At 44.5% G+C, this 13,917-nt stretch overlaps 1 protein-coding gene across 1 annotated transcript in view; it reads right to left on the bottom strand.

The window, feature by feature from the left end:
• Positions 1-13,917, bottom strand: part of LOC311116632 (voltage-dependent calcium channel subunit alpha-2/delta-4-like) — a gene marked incomplete at its 5' end in the record, with an annotated part of 37,728 nt that overhangs the window by 6,537 nt on the left and 17,274 nt on the right. Inside the window, 2 exons of the mRNA XM_084191690.1 lie at positions 2,340-2,467; positions 6,212-6,304. Of these exons, the coding sequence (XP_084047816.1) occupies positions 2,340-2,467; positions 6,212-6,304 (221 nt within the window). The remainder of the gene's footprint in view (positions 1-2,339; positions 2,468-6,211; positions 6,305-13,917) is intronic.

Below are 13,917 nucleotides of genomic sequence, written 5' to 3'. Positions count from 1 at the left end.
TCCTTCCTCTGGTGTTACTATTCCGTTTTTTCCCCAAAACTCCATCAGGACATTGTATTAGGTGGTTATTGTACTGTTCCAAGACAATCACAAACATGATAGCTATTGATCCTCTGTAGCTCAGTTGGTAGAGCATGGCGCGTTCATCATTTTGGATAAAAGCGTCTGCTTAATGGCATACAGTGCATTCGGAAAGTATTCAGACCCCTTGACTTTTTCCACATATTCTGTTACGTTACAGCCTTATTCTAAAACTGATTATATATATATATATTTGTCCCTCATCAATCTACACACAATACCCCATAATGAGAAATCGAAAACAGGTTTTTAGATTTTTTTGCAAATGTTTAAAAAAACAAAAACAGAAATACCTTATTTACATAAGTATTCAGACCCTTTGCTATGAGACTAGAAATTGAGCTCAGGTGCATCCTGTTTCCATTGATCATCCTTGAGATGTTTCTACAACTTGATTGGAGTCCACCTCTGGTCAATTCAATTGATTGGACATGATTTGGAAAGGCACACACCTGTCTATATAAGATCCCACAGTTGACAGTGCATATCAGAGCAAAAACCAAGCCACGAGGTCGAAGGAATTGTCCGTAGAGCTCCGAGACAGGATTATGTCAAGGCACAGATCTGGGGAAGGGTGCCAAAAAATGTCTGCAGCATTGAAGGTCCCCAAGAACACAATGGCCTCCATCATTCTTAAATGGAAGAAGTTTGGAACCACCAAGACTCTTCCTAGAGTTGGCCGCCCGGCCAAACTGAGCAATCGGGGGAGAAGGGCCTTGGTCAGGGAGGTGACCAAGAACCCGATGATCACTCTGACAGAGCTCCAGAGTTCCTCTGTGGAGATGGGAGAACCTTCCAGAAGGACAACCATCTCTGCAGCACTCCACCAATCAGGCCTTTATGGTAGAGTGGCCAGACGGAAGCCACTCCTCAGTAAAAGGCACATGACAGCCCGCTTGGAGTTTGCCAAAAGGCACCTAAAGGACTCTCAGAACATGAGAAACACGATTCTCTGGTCTGATTAAACAAAGATTTAACTCTTTGGCCTGAATGCAAAGCGTCACGTCTGGAAGAAACCTTGCACCATCCCTACGGTGAAGCACGGTGGTGGCAGCATCATGCTGTGGGGATGTTTTTCAGCGGCAGGGACTGGGAGACTAGTCAGGATCAAGGGAAAGATGAACAGAGCAAAGTACAGAGAGATCCTTGATGAAAAACTGCTCCAGAGCGCTCAGGACCTCAGACTGGGGTGAAGGTTCACCTTCCAACAGGACAATGACCCTAAGCACACAGCCAAGACAACGCAGGAGTGGCTTCGGGACAAGTCTCTGAATGTCCTTGAGAGGCCCAGCCAGAGCCCGGACTTGAACCCGATCGAACATCTCTGGAGAGACCTGAAAATAGCTGTGCAGCAACGCTCCCCATCCACTCTGACAGAGCTTGAGAGGATCTGCAGAGAAGAATGGCTCCCGAGTGGCGCAGTGGTCTAAGGCACTGCATCGCAGTGCTAGCTGTGCCACTAGAGATCCTGGTTCGTATCCAGGCTCTGTCGTAGCCGGCCGCGACCGGGAGACCCATGGGGCGGCGCACAATTGGCCCAGCGTCGTCCAGGGTAGGGGAGGGAATGGCCGGCAGGGATGTAGCTCAGTTGGTAGAGCATGGCGTTTGCAATGCCAGGGTTGTGGGTTCGTTTCCCATGGGGGGCCAGTATGAAAAAAATTAAAAGATAATGTATGCACTCACTAACTGTAAGTCGCTCTGGATAAGAGCGTCTGCTAAATGACTAAAATGTAAATGTAAAAGAATGGGAGAAACTCCCCAAATACAGGTGTGCCAAGCTTGTAGCTTCATACCCAAGTAAACTCGAGGCTGTAATCTCTGCCAAAGGTGCTTCAACAAAGTACTGAGTAAAGGGTCTGAATACTTACAGTATGTAAATGTGATATTTCAGTTTTTTATTTTTTACACATTTTCAAAAATGGCTAAAAATCTGTTTTTGCTTTGTCATTATAGGGTATTGTGTGTAGATTGATGAGGGAAAAAACTATTTAATCCATTTTAGAATAAGGCTGTAACAAAACGTGGAAAAAGTAAAGGGGTCTGAATACTTTCCGAATGGCCAACTTGCCATCGCGACAGAGTGGGGGAGCACAGAGAGAAAGTAGTCCCTACCTCTGAAAGTAGAAAGTAGTTCCTACTCATGGTGTAACTGCTCAGTTGTTGTCCCAGACTCCATGCTGGTTTTATTATGGGGTTATTGTACTGTTACAAGACAATCACAACAGTGTGTGGGGGAGCAGAGAGAAAGTAGTCCCTACCTCTGGTGTCCTCTTTGGGGATGTAATACAGGAACTTGCCGGCGGGGTACTCTGCAGCGCGGCGATACCACACGGGGAAGTGGTCCATTGTAAAGATGTTCTCCTTGTCCGACGGAGCTAGGAATTTCCTGTGAGGGGTCAGAATTGGGTGTAACACTGATAAAATGATTGACTGATTGATTACTTACTTAAAATATGAAAAGCATTTATGAGCATTTGTAAACATCTATAAGCATTTAAAAGGCTTTTTAATTAAAATATATTATTAAGTGTTGCCAAAATCTTGAAATCCATCCATTCTAAAACAAGAAGCCAGTGCAGTAAGAGAAGGGCAGGCTGGGATCTACAGGATTATGATCTACTGTCTTGGTCCTAGTTAAAAGCTTTAACTAAACCAAAGTAGATCATTTTAAGATTGTTTTATACATCAGTTTGGCTCTCTATAAGCTTCAGCATGAGGTCCTAAACCCAGCATGAAAGTGCATCATTGTAGCTATGAGGGCTAATATAGTCAAAATGTTTGCCTTGGGGTAAGTTGCGCCAATGGCCAACGGGTAAATTGCGCCAATGGCCAACGGGTAAATTGAGCCAATGGCCAACGGGTAAATTGAGCCAATGGTTGAGCCAATGGCAAGTTGAGCAAATTGAAGTGTTTTCTTCCCAGGTGTAATGCAAGGCATTATCTCTGGGATAGGATCTACAGGATTATGATTTACTGTCTTGGTCCTAGTTAAAATGATCTACAGGATTATGATCTACTGTCTTGGTCCTAGTTAAAATGATCTACAGGATTATGATCTACTGTCTTGGTCCTAGTTAAAATGATCTATAGGATTATGATCTACTGTCTTGGTCCTAGTTAAAATGATCTAAAGGATTATGATCTACTGTCTTGGTCCTAGTTAAAATGATCTACAGGATTATGATCTACTGTCTTGGTTCTAGTTAAAATGATCTAAAGGATTATGATCTACTGTCTTGGTCCTAGTTCAAATGATCTACAGGATTATGATCTACTGTCTTGGTCCTAGTTCAAATTATCTACAGGATTATGATCTACTGTCTTGGTCCTAGTTCAAATTATCTACAGGATTATGATCTACTGTCTTGGTCCTAGTTAAAAGCTTTGCTTCTGCAAGTGATCAAATGCAGAAGCCAGTCCATTGAAGCTTTTCGCAACGAAAAAACCCCTTTAAAACCAAAATGAACCAAAATCAGGTCATTTTGTGTCATTTACTGACTTGGAGAAGACCTTTCGTCTGGAAACACAGGAGTTAGGAGGGTCACAGGTCACAGGGGCACAAGAAGGGGTGAGGGGTATGAGGTAAGATACAGAGAAGTTAGACAGATTCTGATAACAACCAGGTGAGAAGAACAATGTGTTGTTGATGCAGAGTGTGTAGAGGTGAGAGGGGGTAAGTTGAGCCAAAGGGGTTAGTTGAGCCAAAGGGGTAAGTTGAGCCAAAGGGGTTAGTTGAGCCAAAGGGGTTAGTTGAGCCAAAGGGGTAAGTTGAGCCAAAGGGGTTAGTTGAGCCAAAGGGGTTAGTTGAGCCAAAGGGGTAAGTTGAGCCAAAGGGGTTAGTTGAGCCAAAGGGGTTAGTTGAGCCAAAGGGGTTAGTTGAACCAAAGGGGTAAGTTGAGCCAAAGGGGTTAGTTGAGCCAAAGGGGTTAGTTGAGCCAAAGGGGTAAGTTGAGCCAAAGGGGTAAGTTGAACCAAAGGGGTAAGTTGAACCACCATTGTTTCTAGGAAACAATACACCACATTAATCATTAAACCAAATATTTAGGAAGAGATAATTTCATGGAGTCTGTAAAGGACCAAACCACATGGCAAAAGCGGTAAGCTTTTACAGTAGGTCCAAAAACCTGATTTTCACCAAGTCAAATGAATGTGTTATGTTATAGGTTTCATGATGCTTGTATCTAAACCAAAGCAGATCATTTAAAGATTGTTCTATACATCAGTTGGGGTCTCTATAAGCTTCGATATGAGGACCTAAACCCAGTATGAAAGTGCATCATTGTAGCTATGTGGGCTAATACAGTCAAAATGTTTGCCTTGGGGTAAGTTGAGCCAATGACCATGAGGTAAGTTGAGCCAATGACCATGAGGTAAGTTGAGCCAATGGCCATGAGGTAAGTTGAGCCAATGGCCATGAGGTAAGTTGAGCCAAAGGCCATTAAGTGTTTTCTTTCCAGGTGTAATGCAAGGCGTTATCACTGGGAGATGAGGTAACAACAGGGCCTGGCCTATGTTAAAAGTGTTTTAAAAAAGTACAAAGTGTTCATTAGGTATTAAGCCTGTGTTAAAATATGCTTAAAAAAGACAAAAAAGCGATTGTGATGAACTGTGTTTGGGAAATAAAGATAGACGTGGTTTTAAAAAGGTACTGGTAATATTTCATTCAGTACATAAATGTGTAGGCGGCTTAATTTACCCTGTCCCGCAGACAAGCTATGTTTTTAAAACTGTAATGTTTACATGGATTCAGATTATTTCCAGGGATACACAACATCCTGAAATATATATAGATCTCTTTGTTAGAAAGAATACTACATTTCCCTTGACGGAGTGATGATGAATGTAGAAAATGGCTCAACTTACCCCACTCTCCCCTACTGTAATGTGCTACCTAGATGACCTGACCAGTGGAGGCTCCTCGGGGGACGACGGCTCATAATAATGGCTGGAACGGAGCGACTGGAACCATTCCACTGATTCCGCTCCAGCCATAACCACAAGCCTGTCCTCCCCAATGAAGGTGCCACCAACCTGTGGACCTGACAGTACCTTCATCACCCACTAGAGGGCTATGATAGTCCACTGGAGCATATTTATTAGTGTAATATCTCCCCAAAGGCAACACAAACACATCCCTCAGAACTAAGAGCAATAACCAAGTCATCCCTACTCACCATCCCTGCAATAGGGACTCTTCATTGGCAGAGTTGGCAAGTTCGTTTTCAAAACAAATTTCAAACAAACGGTTGCATCCCAAATGACATTCTAATCCCTATATAATACACCTCTTCTGACCAGAGCCCATAGGGGCCGGTTAAAAGTAGTGCCCATATGGAATAGGGTACCATTTGGGACTCAGTGAGTCTCCAGGCTTATATCTTCACATCTATCAAACACAGAGCCTCATAATGGATCATGTAGACACTGTAGCCATTCACCTGTTAAGGTCAATAAAGAGCTGCTGGCCCCAAACTCTCCCTCACAGAGGAGACTTACACAGTGAGTAATGGGAGTAATCAGATGACTGATGGCTAGGGGGATTATGTCACTCTGAGGTCAGACCCTGCCTGGCGAGAGGGTACTGCCGGGGCAGTTAAGAGTCCTGAAGAGCCCCAACAAGGAAATTTACTGGAGATTGAGAGATAAGAGCCTCTCTGAGAGTAGAGTGGGCTGGAGCCAGACTTCCTAACAGACTAAATCACCTTTTGGCAGGTAGAGGTTTACAACCGTCCTGCTACAGCCGTGGTATCTTCTGACTGTTATACAGTACAAAGGACTCACCCACTCACTCACTCATTCACTCACCCACTCACTCACCCACTCACTCACTCATTCATTCACCCACTCACTCATTCATTCACCAACTCACCCATTCACTCACTCACTCATTCATTCACCAACTCACCCATTCACTCACTCACTCATTCATTCACCCACTCACTCATTCATTCACCCACTCACCCACTCACTCATTCATTCACCCACTCACCCATTCACTCACCCACTAATTAATTCATTCACCCAAACACCCACCCATTGGAAGTAATACATGTAGCCACCTATGTAGAGACATTTGACTACAACGACAGAAGATAACCCAGTGTGTTTTAGTACTGTACGTCTGACTTACTTGGCAACACGTTTCTCAATGCCCACGTATCTGGAGACCCTCATCAGACCAGACCTGGTCCCCAGGAACGCAGTCTCCACCCCCTCGTCCATACTGAACACATAGAGGAGACAAGGAGGGTCAACAACTGAAAACCAGCGATCTAATCAAATCTAAACAATGACGGATAAAATGACGGAAAACTATTTATTGCATATAAAACTAATGTTGAAACATCAAAAGATAATAGGTATGGAATATAATGGCAGTATGGTATGATACAGCACTGTTACCAACCCAGATGGGCTGAGCATCATGGCTGTCCAGTTGGCCTCCATGGGGGCTGTGACCACAGTGTGGTAGTGTAGTAGTGTAGTAGTGTGGTAGTGTGGTAGTGTAGTAGTGTGGTAGTGTAGCGTGGTAGTGTGGTAGTGTAGTAGTGTAGCGTGGTAGTGTGGTAGTGTAGTAGTGTAGTAGTGTGGTAGTGTGGTAGTGTGGTAGTGTAGTAGTGTAGCGTGGTAGTGTGGTAGTGTAGTAGTGTAGCGTGGTAGTGTAGTAGTGTAGCGTGGTAGTGTGGTAGTGTAGTAGTGTAGTAGTGTGGTAGTGTGGTAGTGTAGTAGTGTAGTAGTGTGGTAGTGTAGTAGTGTAGTAGTGTGGTAGTGTGGTAGTGTAGTAGTGTAGCGTGGTAGTGTGGTAGTGTAGTAGTGTAGTAGTGTAGTAGTGTGGTAGTGTAGTAGTGTAGCGTGGTAGTGTGGTAGTGTAGTAGTGTAGTAGTGTAGTAGTGTGGTAGTGTGGTAGTGTAGTAGTGTAGCGTGGTAGTGTGGTAGTGTAGTAGTGTAGTAGTGTGGTAGTGTGGTAGTGTAGTAGTGTAGCGTGGTAGTGTGGTAGTGTGGTAGTGTGGTAGTGTGGTAGTGTAGTAGTGTAGTAGTGTGGTAGTGTGGTAGTGTAGTAGTGTAGCGTGGTAGTGAGGAAGTGTGGTAGTGTAGTAGTGTGGTAGTGTAGTAGTGTAGTAGTGTGGTAGTTTGGTAGTGTAGTAGTGTAGCGTGGTAGTGAGGTAGTGTAGTAGTGTAGTAGTGTGGTAGTGTGGTAGTGTAGTAGTGTAGTAGTGTGGTAGTGGAGTAGTGTAGCGTGGTAGTGAGGTAGTGTAGTAGTGTAGTAGTGTGGTAGTGTGGTAGTGTGATAGTGTAGTAGTGTGGTAGTGTAGTAGTGTAGTAGTGTGGTAGTGTAGTAGTGTGGTAGTGTAGCGTGGTAGTGTGGTAGTGTGGTAGTGTAGTAGTGTAGTAGTGTGGTAGTGTAGTAGTGTAGTAGTGTGGTAGTGTGGTAGTGTAGTAGTGTAGTGTGGTAGTGTGGTAGTGTAGTAGTGTAGTAGTGTGGTAGTGTGGTAGTGTAGTAGTGTAGTAGTGTGCTAGTGTGGTAGTGTAGTAGTGTAGCGTGGTAGTGTGGTAGTGTGGTAGTGTAGTAGTGTAGTAGTGTGGTAGTGTAGTAGTGTAGTAGTGTGGTAGTGTGGTAGTGTAGTAGTGTAGTAGTGTGGTAGTGGAGTAGTGTAGTAGTGTGGTAGTGTGGTAGTGTAGTAGTGTAGCGTGGTAGTGTGGTAGTGTAGTAGTGTAGTAGTGTAGTAGTGTAGTAGTGTGGTAGTGTAGTAGTGTAGCGTGGTAGTGTGGTAGTGTAGTAGTGTAGTAGTGTGGTAGTGTAGTAGTGTAGTAGTGTGGTAGTGTGGTAGTGTAGTAGTGTAGCGTGGTAGTGTGGTAGTGTAGTAGTGTAGTAGTGTGGTAGTGTAGTAGTGTAGTAGTGTGGTAGTTTGGTAGTGTAGTAGTGTAGCGTGGTAGTGTAGTAGTGTAGTAGTTTGGTAGTGTGGTAGTGTGGTAGTGTAGTAGTGTAGTAGTGTGGTAGTGTGGTAGTGTAGTAGTGTAGCGTGGTAGTGTGGTAGTGTGGTAGTGTGGTAGTGTGGTAGTGTAGTAGTGTGGTAGTGTGGTAGTGTAGTAGTGTAGCGTGGTAGTGAGGAAGTGTGGTAGTGTAGTAGTGTGGTAGTGTAGTAGTGTAGTAGTGTGGTAGTTTGGTAGTGTAGTAGTGTAGCGTGGTAGTGAGGTAGTGTAGTAGTGTAGTAGTGTGGTAGTGTGGTAGTGTAGTAGTGTAGTAGTGTGGTAGTGGAGTAGTGTAGCGTGGTAGTGAGGTAGTGTAGTAGTGTAGTAGTGTGGTAGTGTGGTAGTGTGATAGTGTAGTAGTGTGGTAGTGTAGTAGTGTAGTAGTGTGGTAGTGTAGTAGTGTGGTAGTGTAGCGTGGTAGTGTGGTAGTGTGGTAGTGTAGTAGTGTAGTAGTGTGGTAGTGTAGTAGTGTGGTAGTGTGGTAGTGTGGTAGTGTAGTAGTGTAGTAGTGTGGTAGTGTAGTAGTGTAGCGTGGTAGTGTGGTAGTGTAGTAGTGTAGTAGTGTAGTAGTGTGGTAGTGTAGTAGTGTAGCGTGGTAGTGTGGTAGTGTAGTAGTGTAGTAGTGTGGTAGTGTAGTAGTGTAGTAGTGTGGTAGTGTGGTAGTGTAGTAGTGTAGCGTGGTAGTGTGGTAGTGTAGTAGTGTAGTAGTGTGGTAGTGTAGTAGTGTAGTAGTGTGGTAGTTTGGTAGTGTAGTAGTGTAGCGTGGTAGTGTAGTAGTGTAGTAGTTTGGTAGTGTGGTAGTGTGGTAGTGTAGTAGTGTAGTAGTGTGGTAGTGTGGTAGTGTAGTAGTGTAGCGTGGTAGTGTGGTAGTGTGGTAGTGTGGTAGTGTGGTAGTGTAGTAGTGTAGTAGTGTGGTAGTGTGGTAGTGTAGTAGTGTAGCGTGGTAGTGAGGAAGTGTGGTAGTGTAGTAGTGTGGTAGTGTAGTAGTGTAGTAGTGTGGTAGTTTGGTAGTGTAGTAGTGTAGCGTGGTAGTGAGGTAGTGTAGTAGTGTAGTAGTGTGGTAGTGTGGTAGTGTAGTAGTGTAGTAGTGTGGTAGTGGAGTAGTGTAGCGTGGTAGTGAGGTAGTGTAGTAGTGTAGTAGTGTGGTAGTGTGGTAGTGTGATAGTGTAGTAGTGTGGTAGTGTAGTAGTGTAGTAGTGTGGTAGTGTAGTAGTGTAGTGTGGTAGTGTGGTAGTGTGATAGTGTAGTAGTGTGGTAGTGAGGTAGTGTAGTAGTGTAGTAGTGTGGTAGTGTAGTAGTGTAGTAGTGTGGTAGTGTGGTAGTGTAGTAGTGTAGTGTGGTAGTGTGGTAGTGTAGTAGTGTAGTAGTGTGGTAGTGTGGTAGTGTAGTAGTGTAGTAGTGTAGTAGTGTGGTAGTGTAGTAGTGTAGCGTGGTAGTGTGGTAGTGTGGTAGTGTAGTAGTGTAGTAGTGTGGTAGTGTAGTAGTGTAGTAGTGTGGTAGTGTGGTAGTGTAGTAGTGTGGTAGTGTGGTAGTGTAGTAGTGTGGTAGTGTGGTAGTGTAGTAGTGTAGTAGTGTGGTAGTGTAGTAGTGTAGCGTGGTAGTGTGGTAGTGTGGTAGTGTAGTAGTGTAGTAGTGTGGTAGTGTAGTAGTGTAGTAGTGTGGTAGTGTGGTAGTGTAGTAGTGTAGTAGTGTGGTAGTGGAGTAGTGTAGTAGTGTGGTAGTGTGGTAGTGTAGTAGTGTAGCGTGGTAGTGTGGTAGTGTAGTAGTGTAGTAGTGTAGTAGTGTGGTAGTGTAGTAGTGTAGCGTGGTAGTGTGGTAGTGTAGTAGTGTAGTAGTGTGGTAGTGTAGTAGTGTAGTAGTGTGGTAGTGTGGTAGTGTAGTAGTGTAGCGTGGTAGTGTGGTAGTGTAGTAGTGTAGTAGTGTGGTAGTGTAGTAGTGTAGTAGTGTGGTAGTGTGGTAGTGTAGTAGTGTAGCGTGGTAGTGTAGTAGTGTAGTAGTTTGGTAGTGTGGTAGTGTGGTAGTGTAGTAGTGTAGTAGTGTGGTAGTGTAGTAGTGTAGTAGTGTGGTAGTGTGGTAGTGTAGTAGTGTAGTAGTGTGGTAGTGTAGTAGTGTGGTAGTGTGGTAGTGTGGTAGTGTAGTAGTGTAGTAGTGTGGTAGTGTAGTAGTGTAGTAGTATAGTAGTGTGGTAGTGTGGTAGTGTGGTAGTGTAGTAGTGTGGTAGTGTAGTAGTGTAGTAGTGTGGTAGTGTGGTAGTGTAGTGTGGTGGTGTGGTAGTGTAGTAGTGTAGTAGTGTGGTAGTGTAGTAGTGTAGTAGTGTAGTGTGGTAGTGTGGTAGTGTAGTAGTGTGGTAGTGTAGTAGTGTAGTAGTGTGGTAGTGTGGTAGTGTAGTAGTGTAGTAGTGAGGTAGTGTAGTAGTGTGGTAGTGTAGTACTGTAGTAGTGTGGTAGTGTGGTAGTGTAGTAGTGTAGCGTGGTAGTGTGGTAGTGTAGTAGTGTAGTAGTGTGGTAGTGTGGTAGTGTAGTAGTGTAGTAGTGTGGTAGTGTGGTAGTGTAGTAGTGTAGTAGTGTGGTAGTGTAGTAGTGTAGTAGTGTGGTAGTGTGGTAGTGTAGTAGTGTGCTAGTGTGGTAGTGTAGTAGTGTAGCGTGGTAGTGTGGTAGTGTGGTAGTGTAGTAGTGTAGTAGTGTAGTAGTGTAGTAGTGTAGTAGTGTGGTAGTGTGGTAGTGTAGTAGTGTAGTGTGGTAGTGTGGTAGTGTAGTAGTGTAGTAGTGTGGTAGTGGAGTAGTGTAGTAGTGTAGTAGTGTGGTAGTGGAGTAGTGTAGTAGTGTGGTAGTGTGGTAGTGTAGTGTGGTAGTGTGGTAGTGTAGTAGTGTGGTAGTGTGGTAGTGTAGTAGTGTAGTAGTGTGGTAGTGGAGTAGTGGAGTAGTGTGGTAGTGTGGTAGTGTAGTAGTGTAGCGTGGTAGTGTGGTAGTGTAGTAGTGTAGTAGTGTGGTAGTGTAGTAGTGTAGCGTGGTAGTGTGGTTGTGTAGTAGTGTAGTAGTGTGGTAGTGTAGTAGTGTAGTAGTGTGGTAGTGTGGTAGTGTAGTAGTGTAGCGTGGTAGTGTGGTAGTGTAGTAGTGTAGTAGTGTAGTAGTGTGGTAGTGTGGTAGTGTAGTAGTGTAGCGTGGTAGTGTAGTAGTGTGGTAGTGTGGTAGTGTAGTAGTGTAGTAGTGTGATAGTGTAGTAGTGTAGTAGTGTGGTAGTGTGGTAGTGTAGTAGTGTAGCGTGGTAGTGTGGTAGTGTAGTAGTGTAGTAGTGTGGTAGTGTAGTAGTGTGGTAGTGTGGTAGTGTAGTAGTGTAGTGTGGTAGTGTGGTAGTGTAGTAGTGTAGTAGTGTGGTAGTGTAGTAGTGTAGTAGTGTAGCGTGGTAGTGTGGTAGTGTGGTAGTGTAGTAGTGTGGTAGTGTAGTAGTGTAGTAGTGTGGTAGTGTGGTAGTGTAGTAGTTTAGTAGTGTAGCGTGGTAGTGTGGTAGTGTAGTAGTGTAGTAGTGTGGTAGTGTGGTAGTGTAGTAGTGTAGTAGTGTGGTAGTGTAGTAGTGTAGCGTGGTAGTGTGGTAGTGTAGTAGTGTAGTAGTGTGGTAGTGTGGTAGTGTAGTAGTGTAGTAGTGTGGTAGTGTAGTAGTGTAGCGTGGTAGTGTGGTAGTGTAGTAGTGTGGCAGTGTAGTAGTGTAGTAGTGTGGTAGTGTAGTAGTGTGGTAGTGTGGTAGTGTGGTAGTGTGGTAGTGTGGTGGTGTAGTAGTGTAGTAGTGTAGTAGTGTAGTAGTGTGGTAGTGTAGTAGTGTAGTAGTGTGGTGGTGTAGTAGTGTAGTAGTGTAGTAGTGTAGTAGTGTAGTAGTGTGGTAGTGTAGTAGTGTGGTAGTGTAGTAGTGTAGTAGTGTAGTAGTGTAGTAGTGTAGTAGTGTGGTAGTGTAGTAGTGTAGCAGTGTAAAAGTGTAAAAGTGTGGTAGTGTGGTAGTGTAGTAGTGTGGTAGTGTGGTAGTGTGGTAGTGTGGTAGTGTAGTAGTGTGGTAGTGTAGTAGTGTGGTAGTGTGGTAGTGTAGTAGTGTGGTAGTGTGGTAGTGTGGTAGTGTGGTAGTGTGGCAGTGTGGCAGTGTGGTAGTGTAGTTGTGTGGTAGTGTGGTAGTGTGGTAGTGTGGTAGTGTAGTAGTGTGGTAGTGTGGCAGTGTGGCAGTGTGGTAGTGTAGTTGTGTGGTAGTGTGGCAGTGTAGCAGTGTGGTAGTGTAGTAGTGTGGTAGTGTGGTAGTGTAGTAGTGAGGTAGTGTAGTAGTGTGGTAGTGAGGTAGTGTAGTAGTGTGGTAGTGTAGTAGTGTGGTAGTGTGGTAGTGTGGTAGTGTGGTAGTGTAGTAGTGTGGCAGTGTAGCAGTGTAGCAGTGTGGTAGTGTGGTAGTGTGGTAGTGTAGTAGTGTAGCGTGGTAGTGTGGTAGTGTAGTAGTGTAGTAGTGTGGTAGTGTGGTAGTGTAGTAGTGTAGTAGTGTGGTAGTGTAGTAGTGTAGCGTGGTAGTGTAGTAGTGTGGCAGTGTAGTAGTGTAGTAGTGTGGTAGTGTAGTAGTGTGGTAGTGTGGTGGTGTAGTAGTGTAGTAGTGTGGTAGTGTAGTAGTGTAGTAGTGTGGTGGTGTAGTAGTGTAGTAGTGTAGTAGTGTAGTAGTGTAGTAGTGTGGTAGTGTAGTAGTGTGGTAGTGTAGTAGTGTAGTAGTGTAGTAGTGTAGTAGTGTGGTAGTGTAGTAGTGTAGCAGTGTAGCAGTGTAAAAGTGTAAAAGTGTGGTAGTGTGGTAGTGTAGTAGTGTGGTAGTGTGGTAGTGTGGTAGTGTAGTAGTGTAGTAGTGTGGTAGTGTGGTAGTGTAGTAGTGTGGTAGTGTAGTAGTGTGGTAGTGTGGTAGTGTAGTAGTGTGGTAGTGTGGTAGTGTGGTAGTGTGGTAGTGTGGTAGTGTGGCAGTGTGGCAGTGTGGTAGTGTAGTTGTGTGGTAGTGTGGTAGTGTGGTAGTGTGGTAGTGTAGTAGTGTGGTAGTGTGGCAGTGTGGCAGTGTGGTAGTGTAGTTGTGTGGTAGTGTGGCAGTGTAGCAGTGTGGTAGTGTAGTAGTGTGGTAGTGTAGTAGTGAGGTAGTGTAGTAGTGTGGTAGTGAGGTAGTGTAGTAGTGTGGCAGTGTAGCAGTGTAGCAGTGTGGTAGTGTGGTAGTGTGGTAGTGTAGTAGTGTGGTAGTGTGGTAGTGTGGTAGTGTAGTAGTGTGGTAGTGTGGTAGTGTGGTAGTGTAGTAGTGTAGTAGTGTGGTAGTGTGGTAGTGTAGTAATGTGGTAGTGTAGTAGTGTGGTAGTGTGGTAGTGTAGTAGTGTCTCCTGAGTGGCGCAGTGGTCTAAGGCACTGCATCGCAGTGCTAACTGTGCCACTAGAGATCCTGGTTCGAATCCAGGCTCTGTCGCAGCCGGCCGCGACCGGGAGACTCATGGGCGGCGCACAATTGGCCAGCGTCGTCCAGGGTAGGGGAGGGAATGGCCGGCAGGGATGTAGCTCAGTTGATAGAGCATGGCGTTTGTAACGCCAGGGTTGTGGGTTCGTTTCCCACGGGGGGCCAGTATATAAATAAATAAAAAATATATATATATATATATGTATATGTGTATTCACTAACTGTAAGTCGCTCTGGATAAGAGCGTCTGCTAAATGACTAAAATGTAAATGTAAATGTAGTGTGGCTGTGTGGTTGTGTGGTTGTGTGGTAGTGTATTAGTGTAGTAGTGTGGTAGTGTATTAGTGTGGTAGTGTAGTAATGTGGTTGTGTGGTTGTGTAGTAGTGAGGTAGTGAGGTAGTGTGGTAGTGTGGTAGTGTAGTAGTGTA

The sequence above is a fragment of the Coregonus lavaretus genome (genome assembly GCF_964263955.1).
Source record: "Coregonus lavaretus genome assembly, contig: HAP1_SCAFFOLD_1238, whole genome shotgun sequence".
NCBI classification, from domain to species: domain Eukaryota; kingdom Metazoa; phylum Chordata; class Actinopteri; order Salmoniformes; family Salmonidae; genus Coregonus; species Coregonus lavaretus.
Note: the sequence above shows the minus strand (reverse complement) of the source record. Positions and strands in the feature narration are given on the sequence as shown.